At 43.9% G+C, this 21,428-nt stretch overlaps 1 protein-coding gene across 1 annotated transcript in view; it reads right to left on the minus strand.

Annotated features, from left to right (window-relative positions):
* The window catches only part of LOC131709438 (macrophage mannose receptor 1-like), a 48,336-nt gene extending 28,625 nt beyond the window's left edge, over window positions 1-19,711 (minus strand). The window contains exons 1-2 of the mRNA XM_059011977.1: window positions 19,664-19,711; window positions 12,972-13,019 (exon numbers count right to left, since the gene is read on the minus strand). Of these exons, the coding sequence (XP_058867960.1) occupies window positions 12,972-13,008 (37 nt within the window). The 5' untranslated portion in view covers window positions 13,009-13,019; window positions 19,664-19,711. The remainder of the gene's footprint in view (window positions 1-12,971; window positions 13,020-19,663) is intronic.
* Window positions 19,712-21,428: the final 1,717 nt, after the last annotated feature.

A 21,428-nucleotide genomic window follows, 5' to 3' on the forward strand; every position in this document is an offset into this window, starting at 1 on the left:
GACAATAAATAAGCAATTATTCTATTGTGCAAGATATATGGTTAGGATTGTGTGTAATTGCACTGCAGCAATTGTGGGTTTTAGTGTTGTTGTTGATAATAAAGATTTTGTTGGCACAACCAATTTCCATTCTTTTGTCTTTTCATTTATTTGAGAGGGGCTCTGTGTGGGGTACCCAAATATTGCTGCTAGATTAATAAGGTTATGTGAGGTTCTATTTCTCGTTAAACTATAGATGGCGTAGTCTGCATCGCGACCTGTACAGTTAAATAGAGAATCGGTCGTGGACGCCACATATGTACTGATTACCCTGACAAAGAAAGAATCGTGTAGCTGCAAAAATTAGCGAGATAAAATAATGTCATACCTATTCCAACCAGGAGCGGACAAATTGACTGATACATAGAAAACCTATTATAACAATGAGGTGTTGCGGTATTATTTGTATTCATCAGTCAGGACTTGCAGCCATGTATTGAAGTTTGATTATATCAGTCTGCATTCCTCAAGTGAGCGGTCTGTTGACATTTCTATTGTTTCAATGAGCCTCCTGATAGCCCATCAATCAGCCTTGACAGCTCACGGTGCCTGGCTGTGTGCGGAGCGGAGCGAGCCCATTGTATATGGAGCGGGGGAGCGGAGCAGACATTTCCAGCCTGCTCTTTCACAGCACTAACAACTGAACACGGGTTGATTTTTCTTAAATACATGTTCGGCCCTGGAGTTTGTACAGGAAATTAAAGAAAAAAAGAAGCAGTCATTATACAGTATTTTGCATCATGCCTGTGCCTGGTCATTTTCCAGTTTCAAACCAAAATTAGGCTTTGCAGACTTGAGAATTGCATTTTTTAAAAAGATTTTATATTCAATGTGATTGGCATTGCACTTTATAATTCATTATGAAGGGAAAAATATATATTCTCCCGATGGTGGAGCTCCCATATAAAAATGTGAGAAACGTCATCAGTGTGTCCATCTGTCAGCGGTTATTACATAGCCTATATTGTTCTTATAGAGTTCTACAATTATGCCCCAACACATCATGTTTGTTTGTTTAGTGTTCGTCCCTGTGTGTTAGTGTCTGTTTCTTTCTGGCCTGACGTCATCCCTACAGCCAGCCTGTTCACACACCAATACAGAACGGACCACTAGCAGCATTGCATTCGATAGAACAAAACTATGGACTGAAAAGCCTTCTTGCCGGCTGCAGATATCCACATTTGAATTTCTTTCAGCCTCCCGCATTGTACATGTTTACCTTTACCTGCCTTTTTTCTAAAATTCCAACCCCCAAATGAAAAAGGACAATTTCTAAAATTTAAAAAAGGCATACTGTGCACATCTGAGACAGGTCAGGTGTTTAAAACTGGCCCTAAAACTGAAATAAGTGAATACGTAAATTGAGCCTGATTCATACATTGTATCCTGCAGACTGATGCCTCTGACGTAGCAGGACTAGGGACAGATAGAGTGCATGGGGCATTTGATATTGTACATTAGCGGGAAGCTGCTTGCGTGAAAGACTCAGAGACCAGGTATGCTGTATTAGAGAAAGAAATGCACAGCCATCATAAAAGAACAAAATTACAAAAGCAAGCTTCTGTGCACCTCTCTTCCAGTGTGTGTGGGCCCGTCCACCCGCATGCAGTTTTTGTCATGTCCCAAACAAACGGTGACCTCGCGGGGGTTCAATTCTGCTGGGGGCCTTATGTTAGAACAGCAGTGTGGAGTAGTGGTTAGGGCTCTGGACTCTTCACCGGAGGGTTGTGGGTTCAATCCCAGGTGGGGGACACTGCTGCTGTACCCTTGAGCAAGGTACTTTACCTAGATTGCTCCAGTAAAAACCCAACTGTATAAATAGGTAATTGTATGTAAAAAATAATGTGTAAAAAAATAATGTAATTGTATGTAAAAACAATGTGATATCTTGTAATAATTGTAAGTTGCGTCTGCTAAGAAATAAATAATAATAATAGAGCGTAATTCGCGCATAGGTTAATCCGGCCCTGCTCTGATCTATGTTTTAGATGCACATGTTTCTATACAAGTCACGTTTTTCTAACACATTGAAAATGGATCACGGAAGACGCAGGACAGCAAAGCAGTGTTTGGAATTACTGCAACATTTACCAAACAACGCTTGTGATGCAGCAGAGACAGACAATGACGAGTCTGGCTCTGAAGCAGACTGGGTTTGCAAAGATAAATCTTCCAGCAGCAGTGTGTAGGTTCTATAGACATTGTTATCTCAAATATATTGCAAATGTCGTGGACTTTCTTATGTTCTTATGTTCTTATGATATTGTATATTAACAGGAATCTACATTGAATGAACTTTAATCTAATTTGCCCAGCTTTGCCTAGCGATAACGATCAACCTAACACCTTGAATGCATCAGGCACTCAGGAAACAAAAGGCTAATCAAACCCGTCTCTAGCGAGAGAAATGTGCTTTAGCATAGGAGTCTGAAAGAGAGAAAAATAGCTTAAAGATTTAGAGATTTAAGACAATTTTCACATCATATTGATTTAATACCACTATGAGTACAAGATGCAAGCATTTTTATTCTTAAATTGCCTAACAAGTATAGAATAACCCAGGTAATCCCTTGTTGTTGTGTCAGTATGTACTAATATTTCTTTGGTAAATTGTTCTTTTAAACCTTAGTTCACATTGTAATGCTTTTAATGTGACATTAATTGTGTAACTGTTTTGTGTGATTTTCAAACTTATTTTGTTGCATGCTTAATAAATACCATCTTTCTAAGAAGAGATTCCTAGTATTGAATCATTCACTCATGTTGAACAAACACGATTTATGAACTTTGAACAGTCTGGAATGTGCTCTATTTTTGGCTTGTTGTAACGTGTAAATCTGCCATCGTTTTCAGAGAGCGATATTAAAAATGGGTTTGTACATTATAATAGGACACTGTTTATTGTAGAGGTCCCACCGAGATCTTGACTATCGAAGGTATCTCTTTATCTCCTACAGTTTTTGGAGGTCCTTTAATTTATTGCTTTTAAGAATATATTAACTGCCTACAATAGTACCCACAAGTGACAGTGAGGAGGATGTCAGCGAAGTGCCAGGACTGAGTGCGTGAAGAGATGTAGTAAGCAACGGATGTTATTGCAGCAGTTATTGTATCAAGCCAAATCAGACCTTGCAAATCCAAGAATGCCAAGTAAAAATTGGCAGGCAGTCCATCGATTCCTGGAGAACAGTCCCTTTTAGCAGATTTAACTGCCTGTAACAAGTCATCTAGAAATATTGGAGCGTCCAGCATCATTGCATCTTCCAGAGAAATGCTGGGAAGGTTGAGATTTTGTAGAAAAGCAAGACATCGCTCCGGGGTGAATGAGATGTCAAATGAGTAAAAATTAGCAAAAGAGGATTGAAAGGTTTCATGAATTACTTTGGGATCAGAAACCAGCCCCTCTGTTTGATTTTTGGAATGGTAAATCGACTGGCGTTTCAACTTTAAAGCAAGAAGGCGAGATGGTCTACTACTGTTTGTATAGTATTTGTGCTTGGTAGAGTGCATGCAAAATTCAACCCTCTGTTTTAACAAATTATTCAGTTCTGCCCGTTCTGCCCTCAATTTTGAATCAAAAGCACTACTGTAATGAGAATTTAAAGTGTTTTCTAAGTTGCTACAGCTAGACTCCAGCTGAGATATCAATTGCAATTTCGACTTTTTTAGATGGGATGAAAACCAAATCGCATTACCACACATAAAACTCTTGATAGCAGCACAACCCATTGCTTGATTGTTTACCAAACCAACATTAATATTAACAAATTCTGTACATTTTGATCTAAACTGAGTCAGAAAATCCTGATTCTGGAGAAGTTAAGTATCTCCACCTGGTCAATTTGCCTTGGCTGGGAGCCAGGTTAAATACAGACACAACTGCATAGTGGTCAGAGATATTTCTAGTCAGTATATCCACATTACCAGAGCAGCATGAAGTATTAGCACAGGAAAGAATAAAATCAACCCTAGAGAATGTTTTTTGATATGAAGAAAAATATGTGAAATCCTTGGCAGATGGATTTTGAAATGGCCATAAGTCAATCAAATTCAAATCCTTAATGAAAATATGCAAAGCTTTAGAAGCTGCTGACTGTGTATTAGAAATACTGGCTGAGGATCTGTCCAATTGATTGTCAACACACACATTCATGTCTGCACCCACTATTAACTTATACTCTCCCAAAGATAGCAATTCATTTGTGAGTCAAGGAAAAAATGCAGGCTCATATACTGAAGGTGCGTAGTTTGATGCAAAACCAGTTTTTTTCGCCATTCACTGTAGCATAGCAGTGCGCCAGTCTACCCATTTGATCAGAAATACTCCTATTGATAGACATATCCATGTTGCGTTCCATTAAGATTGAAGCTCTCGTTGTCTTTGATCCATCACTGGAAGCTATAACTATCTTAGAACGACCATTTTGAAATCAAAATGTGTCTATTGGCTTTAAATGCATTTCTTGAATCAAAGCTATGTCCGCCTTTTGCCTACATAAATAATCGAGTACCTTTGCACATTTTATTATTTGTTTATTTAGCAGACGCCTTTATCCAAGGCGACTTACACAGACTAGGGTGTGTGAACTATGCATCAGCTGCAGAGTCACTTACAATTACGTCTCACCCGAAAGACGGAGCACAAGGAGGTGAAGTGACTTGCTCAGGGTCACACAATGAGTCAGTGGCTGAGGTGGGATTTGAACCGGGGACCTCTTGGTTACAAGCCCTTTTCTTTAAACACTGGACCACACAGCCTCCTTAGATCTTGAATTCAAACCTCATACATTAAAAGATACAACAGAGAACTTAGCCATTGTCATAAAAACACATTATGATATAGATAAGAAAGCATTGAGAAATCCACCCAGGAGCACCGTGTCACGGGTGTCACACTACTTACTTAGGACACTCAGAACCCCCAAAATATATAGTCGCCGACTACGCCATCTGGTGGTAAGCGCCAGGACTAACTAAAAATAAGTTTAAACCTATAATTAACAAAATCAATAACCCACAATAAAAACACAAATTCGTTAGTGATAGTTGGGATATGGACCAGTAGCAACACCACAGAGAGACAGACAAAGCTTAACTCAGTTAAAACAATATTTATTAAATATTTAAATAAATATTACATAAAAAATTAAATTAAACAAGAAAAAGCAAACACCCACTGGATGGCTAGGGTGTAAAAGTAGCAACACAATAGGCACCCACTAATTAGCTAGGGTGTAAAGTATCAAAAAAAAAAAAGAAGAAAGAAAAAAAAAAGATTCCCCCACAATGTTGCCAGCACCAACAACCTCTTCAAGAGGAGGGAAGGAAGGGCGGAGGAGAAGCACACGATGGTCAGTAGCAGCACCCCAATCACCAAGCAGGTAGGTCGGGAATTCTAAATAAATATAAAAACAAAAAGGGAGACAGCAGCAAAACCCCAAACATAAAAACCTTGCCTTCTTCACGGTAACTAATATACAATAATTAAAACAGAGTAAAATACTGGGTTATTTGCTCTAGAATAACTTATGACACACCTACAGAAACACCAAAGAACAGCAACCACAATCCAGCAGCAATAATAAACAAACAGCTATATTGCTATAGTACAGTACCAAGCTAAAACATTTAGTGGTTCACTTTAAAGTAACATATTCCACACCCACAGAACGCCAGAGGACTCCAACCACAATCCAGCAGCAATAATAAAGTAAAACAAACAGCAGCTATATCACTACAGTACAGTATTTCCTTTTCTCTTTCTTCCCCACCAGTCACTGTTTCACAAGTTTCAGGCAGGCTCCGATAATACCACAATGCGTTTATAGCACAGCCTACTAACAAAACAAGAAAAACTTCTTGCCACTATACCTGAAACCAATTGCAGAGCAAGAACAATAGCGGCTGAAAGCGAAACCAACCCCAGTAAACACCGTCAGCTTCGCAACAAAATGGTAAAAGGTAACAAGGTAAAAACGTCCAACTCCGCGTCTACCAAACGTCCCTGCTTCAGCTATCCCAAGCAAAACTAAGCTGCGCTCCCGATCATCTCCGGATACGCTTGCCTTTTATAGTACGTGGTCCTTAACCCAATAAACCACCACTTAAAGAGGTTAATGGCCCTACGCTAAACTACAACACATTGAAATTATTAGTCGCAGGTTGACAAAGTCACTGCACCTTCAGCATCACAGCTACAACAGCGATGTGAAAAAACTAAACAAATATTGAATTCTCAATAACAAAACAATCCATCGTGAAAACGTAAATCAAATAAATAAAATAAATCCTACAACGTGATTGTGTATACTACAACTCAAAAGTATAAAAGTGAACAAAAAGGATTCTATAACAACGTGCACATTTACTTTACGATCCCGTAGCCGACTCAGCTGTTGGCTCGCAGCACGTAATGAAGATAAAACACAGGTATATCTATTTCTTTTGTTACCAAATTACGGTATAGTAGTGGGGTTAGTAGATAAAAAATATAAAACTACAAAAGACAGGGTTGAAACATTCTTTTCTTTAAAACTAATATATGGCAGCTGACAGGGGTACTTATTCCTTTGTGTTCCTACCTCGTGCAACAACCGTACCAAAACAAAGTGAAGGAAAGATTACAGTAAGTTTACAAAAATACAGAAGGTACTTAGAACTCCCAAAAAAACAAGAACAGAGAAAAGATCCCACGATATGTCCCTCTCACAACCCCCCCGCCCCCAGAGCCCGGGGGATCCCCCCTCCCTTAGTTAATACAGGGTTTACAGAGTAAAGAACCCACGATATATCTGAGCATCTTGTTGGCCTTTTTCATAGCTTCCCCACATTGTCTAGATGAAGTCATTTCCGAGTCAATATAAACTAGGTCTTTTTCATAGATTCCTTCTTCAATTTCAGTATCTCCGTGTGACAGGAATGGCTGGGCGTTGACATTGTGGCAGAAGCAGGAAGGGAAACTGACACCAGGGAGTACTGCAGTTAAAGGCGCTTGCACCGTTTTATTTTAAATAATACAAAAATAAATAAAAGGTTTTAACAAAAAAAGACTTGCTCACAGAGCAAAATAAAAGGTTTAAACAGAAACAAAATCATGAACACAAAATATACAGGTCAGGCTGGGCAGTCGCTGTCACTGTTCCTGTATTTTTAAGTTTTGTTTTTCTCTCTTTCTCCACTCTCTCTATGCTCCTCTCGTACACCCACCACGAGCTGGAGAGCAGCAGGCTTTTTATACCGTGGCCGAGGGGTTGAACTAGCTAACAATTATTCTATTACCACTTGGCCACAATCTGCACGAGTTTTTAAATTACTGTGGATGGGGCTACCCATCCACGCTACTAAACAAATATAATAAAACAAACACGGCTACACCGTCACATCTATAAACAACAAAACAATAACAAAATACACAACGCTTCACCGTCATATAAATAAAATAACTAAATCATAATACAAAACAAATACAAAATAACACCCTACACAGGGGTGGAGGGGGAAACCTTGTTCTAAAAATAAATAAACAAATCAATGTACAGGGCACCTCGCCCTGTTACACTCCCCATCGGCCACTTCCCCCCTCAGTCTCAAAGTCCTGGAAGAGGGGGAAGCACGGTGTTTTTGGGGGTGGCCATGGTAGAATGTCCTCCACCCCCCACTTCTTCGTGGCTAGCAGCTCCATCTTCCGGGGCTTCAGCCACACTATCTCCTGCCGCGAAAGTGCAGCTGGGGGAGCTGGTCTCCTGACCTCCACCCACCTTCTTCGTGGCCGGCAGTTCCCAATCCGTGGGGCTCCGACCACCCAATTTCCAGCAGCGAAACTGTAGCGAGGGGAGCTGGTCTGACCTATCCCCCCCTTCTCTGTGGCCGACAGCTCCCCTCCGTGGGGCTCTGGCCACAGTGTTTCCTGCCACAAAAATGCGGCTGGGGGAGCTGGTCTCCTGATCTCCCCCCCTTTCGTCATGGCCAGCAGCTCCCCTTCATGGGGCTCCAGCCACAGTGTAGCGACCCCAAAAGAAGCAGAGCCCCCGGCGACCCCAGGCGAAGCAGGGCCGTCGACGACCACAGGCGTAGCAGGACCCTCGACAACCCCAGGCGACGGCAGCAGCAGCGGACCCTCGGGAGGTGACGGCAGCAGCAGCGGACCCTCGGGAGGCGACGGCAGCAGCAGCGGACCCTCGGGAGGTGAACTCGGGAGGGGAGCCCCTGGCCATGGAGGCAGCAGCGGGAGCTCCACTTCTCCAATAATAACAGAATCTAAATCATTAATGTAGATTAGGAATAGCAGAGGACATAATACTGATCCCTGTGGTACACCACTGGTTACCTCACTCCATTTTGAGGTTTCTCCTCTAATCTAAGATTTATTCGTAGTGATGTGCGTTACTGGGACCATCTGACCTTCTCTTTGCGATCAGAGAGGTACCCCAGGCTTCCACGGGATTTTCGCCATTCGAGCTGCTGTATGGTCGGAGACCCCGCGGTGTGCTCGATCTGGTCAGAGAGATGTGGGAGGAGCAGCAGGATAATTCGACTAATACAGTCCGGAATGTGTTGGACCTGCGCAAACGTCTTGAGTCTGTAGGAAAATGGGCGCATGACAATTTGCAGCAGGCACTACACAGACAGGAGACACAATACAACAGAGGAGCCCGGTTATGCACATTTCAGCCTGGGGATAAAGTACTTTTATTATTACCCAGTTCTGAGTCGAAACTTTTGGATAAGTGGCAAGGACCCTTTGAGGTTACACGCCGGGTTGGGAAGGTGGACTATGAGATCTGCCAGCCAGAGCGACGGAGAGAAAAACATATTTATCATATAAACCTCTTGAAACCCTGGTTGCAACCGGAGGCGTTGTTAGTGGCGCACGCAGATGACGTCCCAGACCTGGGACCTGATCTTTCTGTGTTGGCGAGAAAAGGGTCGGTACAGATTGCGGAGAATCTGACACCAACACAGAAATGTCAGGCGCAAGACCTGGTGACGGAATTTCCTGACGTGTTTTCTCCCGTCCCGGGGGAAACTCGAATAGCCCATCATCACATTGACATTGAGCCAGGGGCGCCAGTTCGCCAGAGGCCATACCGTATACCTGAACGCAAAAGGCAGGTAATAAAGACAGAAATTGATGAAATGCTTAGACTGGGGGTAATAGAAGAGTCCCAAAGTGACTGGAACAGTCCTGTTGTTTTAGTAGATAAGCCAGATGGGTCAACTCGGTTTTGCATTGATTTCAGGCGAATCAATGAAGAATCGAAGTTTGACGCTTATCCTATGCCCCGGGTAGATGAGTTGCTGGAGCGTCTAGGCACGGCTCATTTTATGACGACACTGGATTTAACGAAGGGGTACTGGCAGATACCCCTGACCCCGGAATCTAGAGAGAGAACGGCGTTTTCAACTCCCTTCGGGTTATACCAATTTAGGACCATGCCCTTTGGGTTGCACGGAGCACCAGCCACTTTCCAGCGGATGATGGATCGCATTTTTCGGCCCCATCAGCAGTACGCCACTGCTTACATAGATGACGTGGTTATCCACAGTGAGGATTGGCCGAGTCATCTGTGTAAGGTAGCGGCGGTGCTACAATCCTTGCGGGAGGCTGGGCTCACTGCTAACCCAAAGAAATGTGCCATTGGGAAGAGTGAGTCGGAGTATTTGGGGTATCGAGTAGGGGGTGGCCAGATCAGACCGCTGATTGCTAAGGTGAAAGCCTTGGCTGACTGGTCGGTTCCTACGACCAAAACCCAGGTGTGCTCTTTCTTGGGACTAGCGGGCTATTATAGGAAGTTCATCCCGAGCTTTGCCACGCTCGCTGCTCCCTTGACAGACCTCACACGGAAGGCTGCCCCAAATACGGTCCAGTGGACGGAGTCATGCCAGAGGGCCTTTCTCGCCTTGAAGCGAAGGCTGTGTAGCAAGCCAGTGCTATGCAGTCCCGATTTCAGTAAGAGGTTCACCCTGCAGACGGATGCGTCAGAGACAGGTCTCGGGGCAGTGTTGTCTCAGGAGGTGCGGGGAAGCGAGCACCCGGTCCTGTATATCAGCAGGAAGCTCCTTCCCCATGAAAAAAATTATAGCACCATCGAAAAGGAGTGTCTCGCAGTAAAATGGGCGGTCGAGTCACTCCGGTACTACCTCCTGGGGCGACACTTCACCCTTGTCACAGATCATGCCCCCTTAGCATGGCTTCACCGAATGAAGGATAACAACGCCAGAATCACACTGTGGTACCTGGCTCGACAGCCCTATGCCTTCAGGGTTGTCCACCGAGGAGGGAAACTGCACCAGAACACAGATTTTTTCTCTCGGGAAGGCATGGGGGTGTAGGATTTTCGAATGTAATAGGGGGAGACCTGTGCTGACTCTGCTGGCGTATTCTTAGTGCTGCAGGAAGAGGGCAGCACTCGTCCAATACCCGCCTGTCAGTCATGGCAGTGACACGGAGAGGTGGGAAAGAGGGTGTGTGGGCTTTTCTTCTCTCTGAGTGGCTGAAGGGCGGGTCTTGGGGGGATTGCTAGCCCTATAAAATAATACTCCACTGTTTTCTCAGATCTGCCCTTTTAAAAGACGTACCGGGAAGTACGGGAGCTCGGGTCGAGAGCTGGGAACAGCCGGGACCGAGAGAAAACCGGGAACAAAAAGAAAATGGAAAGTAAACTTAATATTAGTGGGGAACCCGTGGGAAGACCCCCTGTGTAGTTCTAGGGTAGACTGAGGAGACGGTCAGAGTAGGACGGAGACCCGGGCCGTGCGGCTAGCGACGGCTGGGGTAACGCTGCTGAAGTGCAGCACCTTTTATTTGTAGTTTTGTTACTGTGTTTTATTTTCCTTTTTACTTTCGCCTTTGGTTTTTGAATTATTGTTTGAGCACTTGTAAGTGCGCTCGCACTTGTTCTGTAACGCATCTGGTATTTCCGTGGTTCTGTTTTTATCATCGCTGGTATGCAGACCACGGTGAACAGCGCCATCTGCGGGCTAAAAGAAAAAAATACACCCGGCACAATAAAACTGGGCACTTGTGCGGTGCTTCAAGTACACCTTCTGTCTCCTGTGTGTCAGTGAATCACCCACCACCCTTCCACAAGCTCTTTTTCGTGAACTAGTGAAATATCACCGCAAGTTTACGAACAGCATTAATTTCTGCTCATTATAGGAGAGATCGGAATTTACATCTCATTAGAAATAGATTTGCCGAAAGACAAGATTTAGAACTTCCTTCTGTCAAAGATAAATGAGTGGCATAGTGAAGAGACAGAAGCAGTAGCAAATATAATAGGATGGAGCTCTGGCTTCTGAGACTCTGACCTTGATGCAACTGTGGCACCGGCCAAGAAGAAAAGGAAACCACATTTCCACAAAGACGAAACGGACCTGATAGTGAAATGAAAAAAATCAAGAAATATCATTTACACTTCACAGGGCCAAAAACATTAAGAAAAGAAACATGGAAAGAAATAACTAACAACATTAATTCACCTTGACACTGTAAGCAACAAACACTTGATATTACAAAATGGCATGAGGATTATAAAAGAAAGCAGCAGAAAATTCAAATAAAACAAACAGGACAAACTGAATGTGATGCGTTAAACGCAGCGCAGACCCTGAGCACAGCGAATACAAACAAACACGAAGATCGAAAAGAAAGGGTCCCAAAAACTGAAAGCATGAATTAAACTAAGCTTGTTTCTATGTATGGAAGTTTACCATGGGAAATCAGCACGGTAATTCTGCAGTTTACCATGTTTGTACTCGTCTGTACACTGATTATGCTTCCCTATGCTTTCAGTGCTTTATTTAACAATATCGCAGACTCTTTTGTTTGAGTCGATGTATATTTTAGTTGTGTAAAGGAATAAAGTACAGAATGTAGGCTTCGCAAGTAAATACTTTTCATGGTAATTCAGTTTTCTATACACTACATAATTAATGAAAAGAAAAGATTTCAGTGTGTGTTTAAAAAACTCTGCAATGATTTGTTTCCGTGCTTCCCTTCCGTTATTAATGTACAGTTTAAAATAAAGCACCTTCAAATATTAAAGAAACCAAAACAAAAATGTATTTATTTGGTTTCTTTTATATTTGAAGGTGCTTTATTTTAAAGTAACTAAAAGCCCGGAAACGTTTAAACAGGAAGTTTCACATACGAACAGCTAGTTGAATCTACGCCAGTGAGAGGCATGCGTAAAATAACAAACCGAAGTCAGGAAAAAAAAACAGGAAAAAAATAATACTACATCAAGGATAAGCACAAAACTTCGATACTATCATGAGGTTCACACATTTACATATGAAAGTAGTGTGAAAGTAGTTTGCAGCCATGAAACTGAGTTACGGGAATGAAAATGACTTTAATACAACGTGGATAAATCTACAAAGCCTCAAAAACCTCTGAAAAGTCAAGATACGAAAGAAAAATCAATGATACATAGAGCCCAGTGAGACTGCCCCAGTATACCCCAGGATTCTGAGAATAACTTTGGACAGACAGACAGCCTCCATATCCTGTACATCCCAGATTAAGATCTGTTTAAAAGCTATAGAATAAATAAATAAAAACACCTTTAGGGAATAAAACCAGATTTTATTTTTACTTTAAAAAGTCCCTTTCTTCTCAAGTGGACACGCGGTTCTCTACACATTTGTAACAATGTAGGTGTGACAGACAGACAGACAGCCTCCATATACCTCCCACAGTACCGATCAATGGCTTGTGCTGAGCTGAGCAGATATAACTGCAGCCAGGTCTGCTCTGTAGAAGTGGAGCAGTGCAGTAAACACACAGACACCCAGGAATCACATGTTAGTTTCACATTGAACGTGACTGAGGGACACTGCAGCTTTAAGAACCACATTAACTTTTCTGAGAGGGAATGTGGAAAATATCAAAGCAAATATTGAGAAAAACAGAAATAAAGGAAACCCACCTGCAAGCAGAAGGAAGAGGAACCCCCTCTTCTCCATCACAGCAGACTCTGCATTAGAAACAGAAGACTTTCTATGAATCACCTTCATAGAGGGAAAGCTTCAAATAAAAAAAAAACAGCAAAAAAATAAAAACAGAACACTCAATCACATTGGAACCTCAATAGAAATGCTGGTATTATTATTAGTTCTATTTGATGACCAATAGGAGGACTATATCAGCTTTCACTCAGCACATGGTGCTCCAGGTGGTCTCCCATCCAAGTACTAACCAAGCCCAACCTTGCTTAGCGTCTGAGCTCAGACAAGATGAGGCTTACTCAAGATGATATGGCTGATGTAACTGCTGATAAAAAAATACTAATTAACATCCCCTAAACAAAAGGGAGGTGCTAACAGAAACACGTCATTAACTAATTGTAACAAATAAACGTTTTTCAAACTGTAAATTAAATGTTAAACTGTAATAATGAACCAAAATAAATGAAACAGAGCACACCACTTAGAGCCCACTGGTCAACAAAAGCTGTCATGTCGCCAGCGGACTCCGCGTTGGTGTACTCTAAAGTAAGCCTTGATTGGACAAGGGCCCTGAACATGTCTCCACAGTCAAATAGACCCTCCCCGATGGTCTTGCACTTCCTGGTCTTGTAAATTGCCACCAATAGGGTTCCTGAAAATAAAAAGGTGGGGGAGAAGTGCAGCCAGAACTGCAGCAGGAGGTTCTTCAGAAAGAGGAAGAACGACTGCAGCCTGGTGCACAAAAAATAAATATGGAACACAGACTGAGATTGACCGCAGAAAGAGCATGAAGCGTCTGAGTCGGTGAAGTGACGCAGGATCTCTCCTGACGTGAGTGCTCCGTGTAGCACCCTCAATCCTAGCTCCCCGGCTCCTCTAGGGACCACTGGGGAGTACAAGGCCTCCCACTGGGAACTCACCCTCTGGGGGTTGGAGGGGCTCCTGCCAAGAGGTCTTTTGGCGGGAGACAAGGGGGAGGAAGTGGAGAGTGTGGAGCACCGTCACTTACAGGGGCCTCCTCGACATGAAGCGGAGGGGCGGTTGAGGAGAAATCAGAGATCCTGCTCAGGTTGTTCTCGAGGGGAGGCTGAGGAGGGTCCAGCACCTTTAGTTGGATCAGCAGGGCTGGCTCTCCGGTCCTAAAGACCCCCTCGAGATACCTAACAGAGCCTGTGTGCAATGCTGCGTTGCACTCCTGGATCGCTTGGCGGGCCGTTCTGCTGGTCGCCCGAGCCGCCCTGACAACCAGTGACTCAGGAGTCAGCCACTCCAAGCATTGGCGATCCAGGGGATCAAGAGCCTCAGCACCGAAGGGGACTCCCCCTTGGTCGGAACGGTGTGTCAGCCAACGGTGAACATGCGCCGGGTCTTGAGCAGGTCCTGATAAAAGACCGGCAGCTCGGGGAGATGGAGCCGGTCATAGCCCAGGTCATGCAAATGGCGCATGAGGAGGGAGGCCAGTGCACACCACTGCTGGGCTGGGTCTGCATACAAGTATCTCTGCAGGGTCTGTAGTCAGAAGGTGTGCACCTGGCTCTTGATGCACACCAACCTTTGCCCTACCTCGTCCAGAGGGAGACAAAGAACCCCGACAGGGACCCAATGCTTTCTGGCCCAGAAAAAGTTTGTCAGCTTCCTCTGGACCCTGGCAACAAACTCAGGGGGCGGGCTCAGGGTGGTGAGTCAATGCCACAGCATCGATGCCACCAGCTGCTTGATCACCAAGGAAGGCAATTTTAGAACACCCGACCACAACCTCAGTCTTGCAGCAACCTTGTCCTCCAACTTCACCCAGTTGGCAGCGATCGAGGTCGCTGGGCTCACCTGGACTCCCAGGGACTTGCAGCTGTCCGCGCTCCACTGGAAGTGCTGGAGGGTGATAGGAAGAGAGTCCATCTGCCAGGGACCTACTAAAAGCCCGGAGCATTTGTTTCAGTTGATCCTGGCAGAGGACGCAGCAGAGTAAATGCTCTGGCAGCTCCGCATCCTCTCCAGATCAACTGGATTGAAGGCCACTAGGAGCATGTCGTCGGCATAAGACGTCAAGACTACCCTTGTGTCCGGTTTGCCGAGCACCATCCGCGTGATCCTCCTGTGAAGGAGGCAGAGGAAGAGCTCGATGCACAGCGCATACAGTTGACCGGACAGAGGGCATCCTTGATGTTCTCCTCTCCTGAAAGCGAGGGGTGCAGTCAGGGACCAATTTAGAGAGAAAGAGAGAGGGTAGGGTTCTTGCCTCACCCTGCCCGCAGCCTTGAGGGTGCAGTTGAAGTCACCCCCGAGGACCACACACTCGTCTGCGCTGATGTTTCTCATGTAGGTCAACATCTGGTGAAAGAATTGGACTCTCGCCAGACCCGAGGACGGAGCGTACACATTCAAGAGGTGAATGATATTGTCTCCGTCCTGGATCTGGTGGTGTAACAAATGGCCTGGCACAACGTCAACCACATTGAGTACCATGGGAATGAAGGTCACGGAGAGGAGTGTCGCCACCCCACAATATGATTCAGTGAGGTGGCTGAAAGACATTCTCCCCTGACTCCAGAAGCCAGTTGGCTTCAGCCTCTGGAGTCGTGTGGGTTTGCTGCAGGAAGCACACAGAGTAACCTCCTTTTTTCAGGTAGATTACCTGGGCCCTGAGGAAATGGTCCTTGTACCCATTGACGTTCACAGTACCGATGCAATACATGATCTTCTGTCAGGATTTGTTGGTGAAACTCACGGGAGATCCTGAGTTTTCCCGAAGTTCACCAACTGGTTGTGTAATTTTTGGGCCCGAATGTGTACGGCTGAGCTCAAAGTTTTGTTGGCGTGGCCAGCCCTGAGGAAGGATCTCACCGAGTTAAAAACCCTCTGAAAATCCCCCCATTTGTCCAGGGCCAGCTGTACCTTGTCCCTGCGGTAGATAGTGGCCTCCAGGAACTCAACAAGCTCCACCGCAGGGATGGCCGGAGAAGGGGCGGACAGACTCTCCAAGTCCACACTGCATGTAGACCCAGCGTCCAACTCCCTCTCCCCCTGCTCTCCATCACCACCTCACGATGGTAAAGCACAACGCACTCATGTTATTGTGTGAGCACTTTGCACCTTATTTTGAGCCTCACCGGTCCTCCCTGCGCCCCACCTCCAGGTTTCCTAGTCCTTTTGTTCCAGGGAGTGGGGATGGCCCTACCTTATGTGCTCTCTGGTTTTTCCCCTCCTTCCAGTCCCTCAGTGGTGGGCTGAGGACCGGTTCCCTGGTCCATTTGTTCTACAGGGAGGGGCTTTAACTCGAGGTCATTATCTTCTTGTGCACTCTCCTGTTCTTCCCCTCCCTCTGTCCCCTAAGTAGGGGTCGCTTGCATGAGCTCCACATTGTCAGCTGAGCCCGCACCTGCCTCAGGACGTGTGTCTTTCACCTCCTCCTTGGCAACACAGTGTTCAGGACCCACGTTGCCGCTGGATGGGGGTGGAGCCTGAGGCAGTTGTTCTTTTGGGGGCCCCTCCTGTGCCCCCTCCACTGCGGCCAGCCCCTTGGTGGTAGGTTCAGGGCCGGTTTCTGTGACCTATTGTGAATCGGGGAGGGGATACACCTGAAGGGCTGCCTCCCAGGGTCTTCCCCGGCAGCACAAGGGCCAGGGCCTTTGTCGCCAGTAGAGGGGGGAAGCCAAGGCTTTGGGGTCTTTTGTTTACAGGGGCCTTTCTTTGCCCCCTCAGAAACACCCCCTGCAGCTGGCCCCTTAAAAGGTGGAATCGGGGCTGGTTTTGCTGCACTTGCGTGCAATTGTGGGCAGGTTAGCCTGCACCTTCCTCTTCCCCCTTATGCCACCAGAGACGGTTTCCCCCCGTATCATGATGGGAGGGATTTTGCCTCCGGGGGCACATTGTGCCTGTCCCTTGAGGGGTGAGGTGTTTGGTCTTGCAGGCGGATTTGCTGCCCTGCCTCACAGGGGGTTCTGGCTTGGGAGTCTCCTTTTCAGGGGCTCCCTCTGACCCACCACCCAATGGTGTGTGGTGGGCTTTATCACCCTCTGCTTCCCCAACCCCTCCATGGGATCTATGAGGATGTACACCCCCCAACTGCAAGACCCCTCTCACTCACAGTGTGTGAGGCAGCCGCAAAGATCGACGGTCCGACCACCTTGGCCATGGCTTTTGCCATGGCCTCAATTGAGAGGGTGTCTCTCAGGAGGCACGGCACCCCGTGCCTCCTTGTAATATTTTAAAAGGGGGGTGCAGCTTCCCCTGCAGCCACTTGTGCCCACTGTTTCAGGGGCTATGGAGCCTGTCCACTCATTTTTATTTAGTTATTTATTTATTTATGTATTTATTCACTTTTAATTAAACAAATAACACACAGACACCGATACAGACACACAGACACACCCCTGCCCTGCAAAAAAACACCAGCACAGGGGCACACAAAAACACAGCACAAAACAAACAGTTTATTTCTTAAAGGAAAAAAATATTACAAAAAACAAAAACAAACCAAACAAAGTTTAAGATAATTAAAATGAATTAAAAATAAGAAAACAGAGCAGAGCAATGTGCCTGCCCTTCCCCCACTCTGCACAAGGCAGAAGCAGGGGATTGAAACTAAAATATAAAAAAATGAAAAAAGTTGTTATTAAAACTACAAATAAAATTAAAAGAAACAAACAAGTCTTCATAATTAAATTAAAAAAAATGAAAGTGCTTCAATGAAAAAATAGAAAAAAACAGGAACACAAAGGAAAATGGCTGCTCTCCTGCACTTGGAAACAGTGCATGTGCAGGCAGAGCAAAAGAAAAAAGAAACAAAAAGATTTTTTTTAACAGAAAGATGCCCTACTACTAGATAAAATAAAAAGTAAAAAGAATTAGAAAATAAAAAAAAAGTTTAAATAACTGTGTAACAGGGCAGGGTCTGTGCTGCTATCTGACACATACATGATCCTGCAGGGGGAGGTCTGTACTGCTATCTGATGCATGCATGATCCTGCAGGGGGAGGTTGAGAGCCCCGTAGGATCTGCCTGTCAATCATGGCAATGACACAGAGAGGTTGGGTGAGAGTTGAACTAAGAATTTGCTTAAATTACATTTTTTAATTGTTTAGTTTATAAATGGCTGGAGAATTCAAGTTCCTTATACAATTTTATATGTAACTTGAAATCTCCAACTGTCTAAAATAATTAAAAAGCTCTGATTAGGCTAATTGTTAGATCAATTAAGGGTTCAATTAAGTAACAGAGCTCGGTTGGGACAAACCCCAGCAGACACAGGGGTACCTGAGGACCGGAACCACTGCTCTAGATGAATTATCACTTATTGATGTCACTACTGTGCTATTATGCCTTTTATTTTCAAATGGTTCAGGATGCAAATATAGCCTTGCATTTCTTAAATAACGTGCTATGATTTGTGTGTATAGGTCAGTAGTACTGAGGACGCTGTTTGTGAACTGCGGCTTTAATGAAGCTTTCAACACCGTTCTATCCTTGCACAGCTACAGACTGCGCATGTTCCTGCCAGAAATCAAATCTTCTGTCCAGTGAGCGAGAGAGAGCGAGAGTTGAGACAAGCAGCTTGCAGCGAATGGAAGAATTATTCAGTTTTCTATTTAAAATACTTTAAATGAACTGTGGAAACACTTTCAAAGTCTCACTGTACTAACAATATAATCATCTTCAGAAGCGTAGAATTGTGATTGTCATTCCATCACTACAGAATAGGGTACATGTTTCAAAAATACTGAATAATTGCTCAAATAAAAAAATAAAAGATAAGATTAAATGACCTAACTAAATAAAATACTATTCGCTCTGTTATCTGCATAACAATATGATTCCACACTAAGCCAAGCTGTTTGAGACACTGGATCAAGCTTTGTAAAGATCCAGTCAGATCATTACTGTGGTAATAATTGTAAGTGTTTTCACACATGACTTTCCTGGTTTTGTTTCTCCTATCATTTCTCCTGTCTCGTATGAATTGCTTGAATTTCACATTTATTAGGACATGTCAATACTTTACAATGCTTTAGAATTTCAAATGGCAAATATGATTTTAAAGAGTATGCAGCTCCAGAACACCGCTGCTAAGCTGCTATCATGGAATACACATCAATTATAATGATTTCGTTTCACTATGTTTGCATAAAGACCCAATATTGCACTTTGAAGTATTGAAAACATCTGATTTGAATGTTTTCTTGGCAGGTTTGAGTAGGGTAAGCAAGGCTATGCAAAAGCACAGCACAGTCCATCGACCAAATGACTTTTTATGCTGCTACAGATTTAATTGAATATATTTCAACAGTTTATATATTTTTAGAAGAATTCCTGCTCAAATGACTCCTGCATTTAACCCATCAAAACAGACTTAAACAGAATAGGGCTGTATAAGAAACACATATGCATCTGCAGTAAAACAATACAGAATAAAAATATTAAAAAGCAATACAGTTCAATAAAATAATAATAATAATAATAATAATAATAATAATAATAATAATAATAATAATAATAATAATTTTTTTTTTTGAGTTTATTTCCTATAGCTATAAAGCTAAACTCCCTCCTTAAAATCTATATTTAAAACCTATTGGGACACTGGACTTTCACAAATACACATGCTGCTGTTTTTAATGGATATTAACTAATCTACATACAGACAAACACATCTAGATCATGTTTTTGAAAGTCTTACCTTAGACGCAAAGCAGTGCCAAAGTGTTCTCCCTGGTCTGAAACGCGCTGACACTGTGACAGCTCAGTTTAGACATGCTGTGATATACTAAGCATGATGGGTGGAGACAAACAGCACAGCCAGTGACGTCATTCAGTAAGCAGTGATAGTCACGCCCAATTTAAAAAAGGTACACGTTTTATATATATTAAAATATACAGCAGCACCAAGCATGATTAAGACAATTACCCCCACGTTTTAATATATGTGCTTCAATACATATATTAAAACGTGAATTGAATTTAAATCAAGGGAAGTAATGTTAAAACTTTACAATGCATTAGTAAGACCTCATCTAGAATATTCTGATCAGTTCTGGTCACCTCGTTACAAAAAGGATATTGCTGCTCTAGAAAGAGTGCAAAGAAGAGCAACCAGAATTATCCCGGGTTTAAAAGGCATGTTGTATGCAGACAGGCTAAAATAATTTAATCTATTCAGTCTTGAACAAAGAAGACTACGCGGTGATCTGATTCAAGCATTCAAAATCCTAAAAGGTATAGACAGTGTCGACATAGGGGACTTTTTTGACCTGAAAAAAGAAACAAGGACCAGGGGTAACAAATGGAGATTAGATAAAGGGGCATTCAGAACAGAAAATAGGAGGCACTTTTTTACACAGAGAATTGTGAGGGTCTGGAACCAACTCCCCAATAATGTTGTTGAAGCTGACACCCTGGGATCCTTCAAAAAGCTGCTTGATGAGATTCTGGGATCAATAAGCTACTAACAACCAAACGAGCAAGATGGGCTGAATGGCCTCCTCTCGTTTTGTAAACGTTCTCTTCTTAATTTGAAATAATTTACAGTAAAAATGAAATGATACTTCCAAAACAGTCAATAGATTTTAATAAGGAAGCCGCCCCTCAAGTGCAATGGCTCTCCAGTCCTTATCCATGTATAATGCACAGTGACTGGGTGGGATATCTGCTCTTCATTGTACCTCTTCAGTGGGTTTCTGCAATGGTGACTGTCCAGACAGGGATCACACTGAATGCTGTACCAGTCTCTGCACTCCCGATGATCTATTCAGGTTAAGAACATGGTTTAAAATCCCCCTGCCCCCATTGTAGAGCCAGTGGAGTTCAACCCTGGGGATCTATTTTGATCTATTTGCACCCTGTATCAGTATTGTTAATTCTGTAGAAACCAACTTGCTCAACACATGACCTGTACTGGTACCTGTTGCCATGGAGACATTCAAATCTCTCTGATTTGTATCTGCAGTAACAACAGGTGTGTACTGTAGACAGTGTGAGCAGCTCAGTTAAAGAAATGAAAAAACTAAACCAGAGCAAAGTATATTTCTGGCTTGGTTATACAAACACAGCATGATTGCTGCACTTCATATATTTTCTTTACTTTGAAACTTTGCAACTCCATCCACCACCACGCTCCCCCATGCTGATCTGCAGGTGTGAGAGTCACTCGGGGCTCTCTGTGCTGGACACAGTGTTCTTTCAGGTGTGAGAGTCACTCAGGGCTCTCTGTGCTGGACACAGTGTTCTTTCAGGTGTGAGAGTCACTCGAGGCTCTCTGTGCTGGACACAGTGTTCTTTCAGGTGTGAGAGTCACTCAGGGCTCTCTGTGCTGGACACAGTGTTCTTTCAGGTGTGAGAGTCACTCGAGGCTCTCTGTGCTGGACACAGTGTTCTTTCAGGTGTGAGAGTCACTCGGGGCTCTCTGTGCTGGACACAGTGTTCTTTCAGGTGTGAGAGTCACTCGG

The sequence above is a fragment of the Acipenser ruthenus genome, chromosome 43, assembly GCF_902713425.1.
Source record: "Acipenser ruthenus chromosome 43, fAciRut3.2 maternal haplotype, whole genome shotgun sequence".
Classification (NCBI taxonomy): Eukaryota; Metazoa; Chordata; class Actinopteri; order Acipenseriformes; family Acipenseridae; genus Acipenser; species Acipenser ruthenus.